At 49.4% G+C, this 2,500-nt stretch overlaps 1 protein-coding gene across 1 annotated transcript in view; it reads right to left on the bottom strand.

The window, feature by feature from the left end:
* Positions 1-2,500, bottom strand: part of rapgef4b (Rap guanine nucleotide exchange factor 4b) — a gene marked incomplete at both ends in the record, with an annotated part of 18,431 nt that overhangs the window by 1,852 nt on the left and 14,079 nt on the right. Inside the window, 3 exons of the mRNA XM_080546579.1 lie at positions 33-139; positions 1,980-2,044; positions 2,365-2,437. Coding sequence (XP_080402705.1) covers positions 33-139; positions 1,980-2,044; positions 2,365-2,437 — 245 coding nt within the window. The remainder of the gene's footprint in view (positions 1-32; positions 140-1,979; positions 2,045-2,364; positions 2,438-2,500) is intronic.

The raw sequence follows: 2,500 nt of genomic DNA, 5'->3' as shown, positions 1-2,500 counted from the left end.
AGACAGACACACACACACACAGACAGACATACTTGTATGTCTTCAGGTGGTACTTCCTGTCTCTGATCATGTGGGGGGCTCTGGACAGGATGGCGTTGCGGAGAACCTTCCCCCCCCGGTGCAGCTTCTCTGACGGAACCTAGAACACACAACACAAGAACCTAGAACTCTGAGAACCTAGAACACACAGGACAAGAACCTAGAACTCTGAGAACCTAGAACACACAGGACAAGAACCTACAACTCTAAGAAACTACAGAACACACAGGACAAGAACCTAGAACCTAGAACACACAGGACAAGAACCTACAACTCTGAGAACCTAGAACACACAGCACAAGACCCTAGAACTCTGAGAACCTAGAACACACAGCACAAGAACCTAGAACCTAGAACACACAGCACAAGAACCTAGAACTCTGAGAACCTAGAACACACATGTTTATATGTCAACATGATGGCCAATACCACTGGGTCAGGGGAGGCTGGTGAAGGTAGAAATCAGAGGTCGGGCTCATTGTAATACTTGGGATGGAATGAGGAATGGTATCAAACATTCTACCTCCCCCAGCCTCCCCCCTGCACTGGGTCGTCCAAGTACTGTACGTATTCAGCACGCTCCTGCAGATTCTTCCTCTACAACATCAGAAGGATATGACTACGGTATTCCTCACCAGAGAAGCAGTGCAACTCTTGACCCAGTCACTGGTCATCTCCCGCCTCGACTACTGCAACACACTCCTGGCCGGGCTCCCCGCCTCCGCCATCAGACCTCTGCAGCTCATCCAGAATGCTGCTTGCCCGTCTGGTGTTCAATCTCCCCAAATTCTCTCACGTTACCCCCCTCCTTCGCACCCTTCACTGGCTCCTGATAGCAGCTTGCATCAGATTTAAGACCCTGGTTGCCTACCAGGCAGCAAAAGGGACAGCCCCTGCCTACCTGCAGGCAATGGTCACCTCCCAAACATCTGCCTGTTCCCTCTGCTCCTCCACCTCTGCTGGCCGACTGGCCCCACCACCTCTACGCCAACATAGCAGTCACGCTGCCCGGTCACGTCTCTTCACTACACCGGCTCCCCGCTGGTGGAATGAGCTTCCCACAGCTGTCAGAACTGCCCAGAGTCACTGCCCATCTTCCGCCAGAGACTGAAGACCCATCTCTTCAGGCTACACCTGCTCCTCCTGAGACATCTTACTACCCCCCAGAACTGTGCCTCCTGAGACACCTGCTTCCCCCTATACTGTGTCTCCTAAGAGTTCTAATTCCCCCCCTTGTACTGTTTCTCCTGCGTTAATATTTATTTTTTTTTAATACATTTAAAAAAAAATAGCCCCTGGCCTGAGCTAGATTACTCTTCCTGCGACTGGTGGATTGATGATTTACTTGCTTCGTCAAATGTATCGATTGTAAGTCGCTTTGGAATAAGGCGTCTGCTAAATGCCAAAAATGTCAATGTAAATGTATTCACACTGGACAAACACTGGAAATTATAACATCCAACATCAGACACAGTTGCCAAGGCAACCACACAGCTACAATTAGTGAGAGTGCCTTGAATGGCAGGAGAGAGGAAAAAAATACACACGCACTCACACCTTCATGTCTCACTCATACACTGTAAACACACACACACACACACACACACACACACACACACACACTCACACTCAAAACAACAAACGAGAGCAGAATGATAATGGTGCAGATGGTACCTTTGTTCTGTGTGCATGCATTACCTGCCATTAGCATATCTACAGAGTTAGCGCAGTGGTGTGTGTGTGTGTGTGTGTGTGTGTGTGTGTGTGTGTGTGTGTGTGTGTGTGTGTCTTACACTCCCTTTATGAGTCATCCTCATAGTATCTGCTTATTGAATACATAAACCTCTGAAAATCTACTGTGGAAACATCCAACACAGCAGTGATCCCCTATCATTGATGCTGCATTAGTCTCATACTACCATATTCTACTGAGTGTTCACCTTGTTGAGGGTCTTGTTCATGAGGCTGTGGGGGTCAGAGTTCAGACTGTCCTTGTCGGCCATCCCTGGGGAGAGAGGAGCGGAGTTAGTATGCAGATTAACACTGGTGCACTCTCATTACATACTTATTAGTGTGTGTGTGTGTGTGTGTGTGTCTGCGTGTGTGTGTGTGTGTGTGTCTGCATGCGTGTGTGTGTGTGTCTGCATGTGTGTGTGTGTGTGTGTGTGTGTGTGTGTGCGTGCGTGCGTGCGTGCGCGTGTGTCTGTGTATGTGTGTCTTGTGTCTGTGTGTCTTGTGTCTGTGTGTGTGTGTGTGTGTGTGCGTGCGTGCGTGCGTGCGTGCGTGTGTGCGTGCGTGCGTGTGAGAGTGTGTACGTGTACTCACTATCGTTATTGGATCCACTCTCCATGGCTCCATAGGGAGGGGCCAGCAGTCCAGCCATACACTGTCGATACTTCTGCAAACACCACACACACACACACACACACACACACACACACACACAGAGAATCATCTGATG

Source organism: Nansenia antarctica (genome assembly GCF_963989245.1).
Source record: "Nansenia antarctica genome assembly, chromosome: 16".
Lineage (NCBI taxonomy): Eukaryota > Metazoa > Chordata > Actinopteri > Argentiniformes > Microstomatidae > Nansenia > Nansenia antarctica.
The sequence above is the reverse complement of the archived record's forward strand: the minus strand, read 5'-3'. Positions and strand labels throughout refer to the sequence as shown.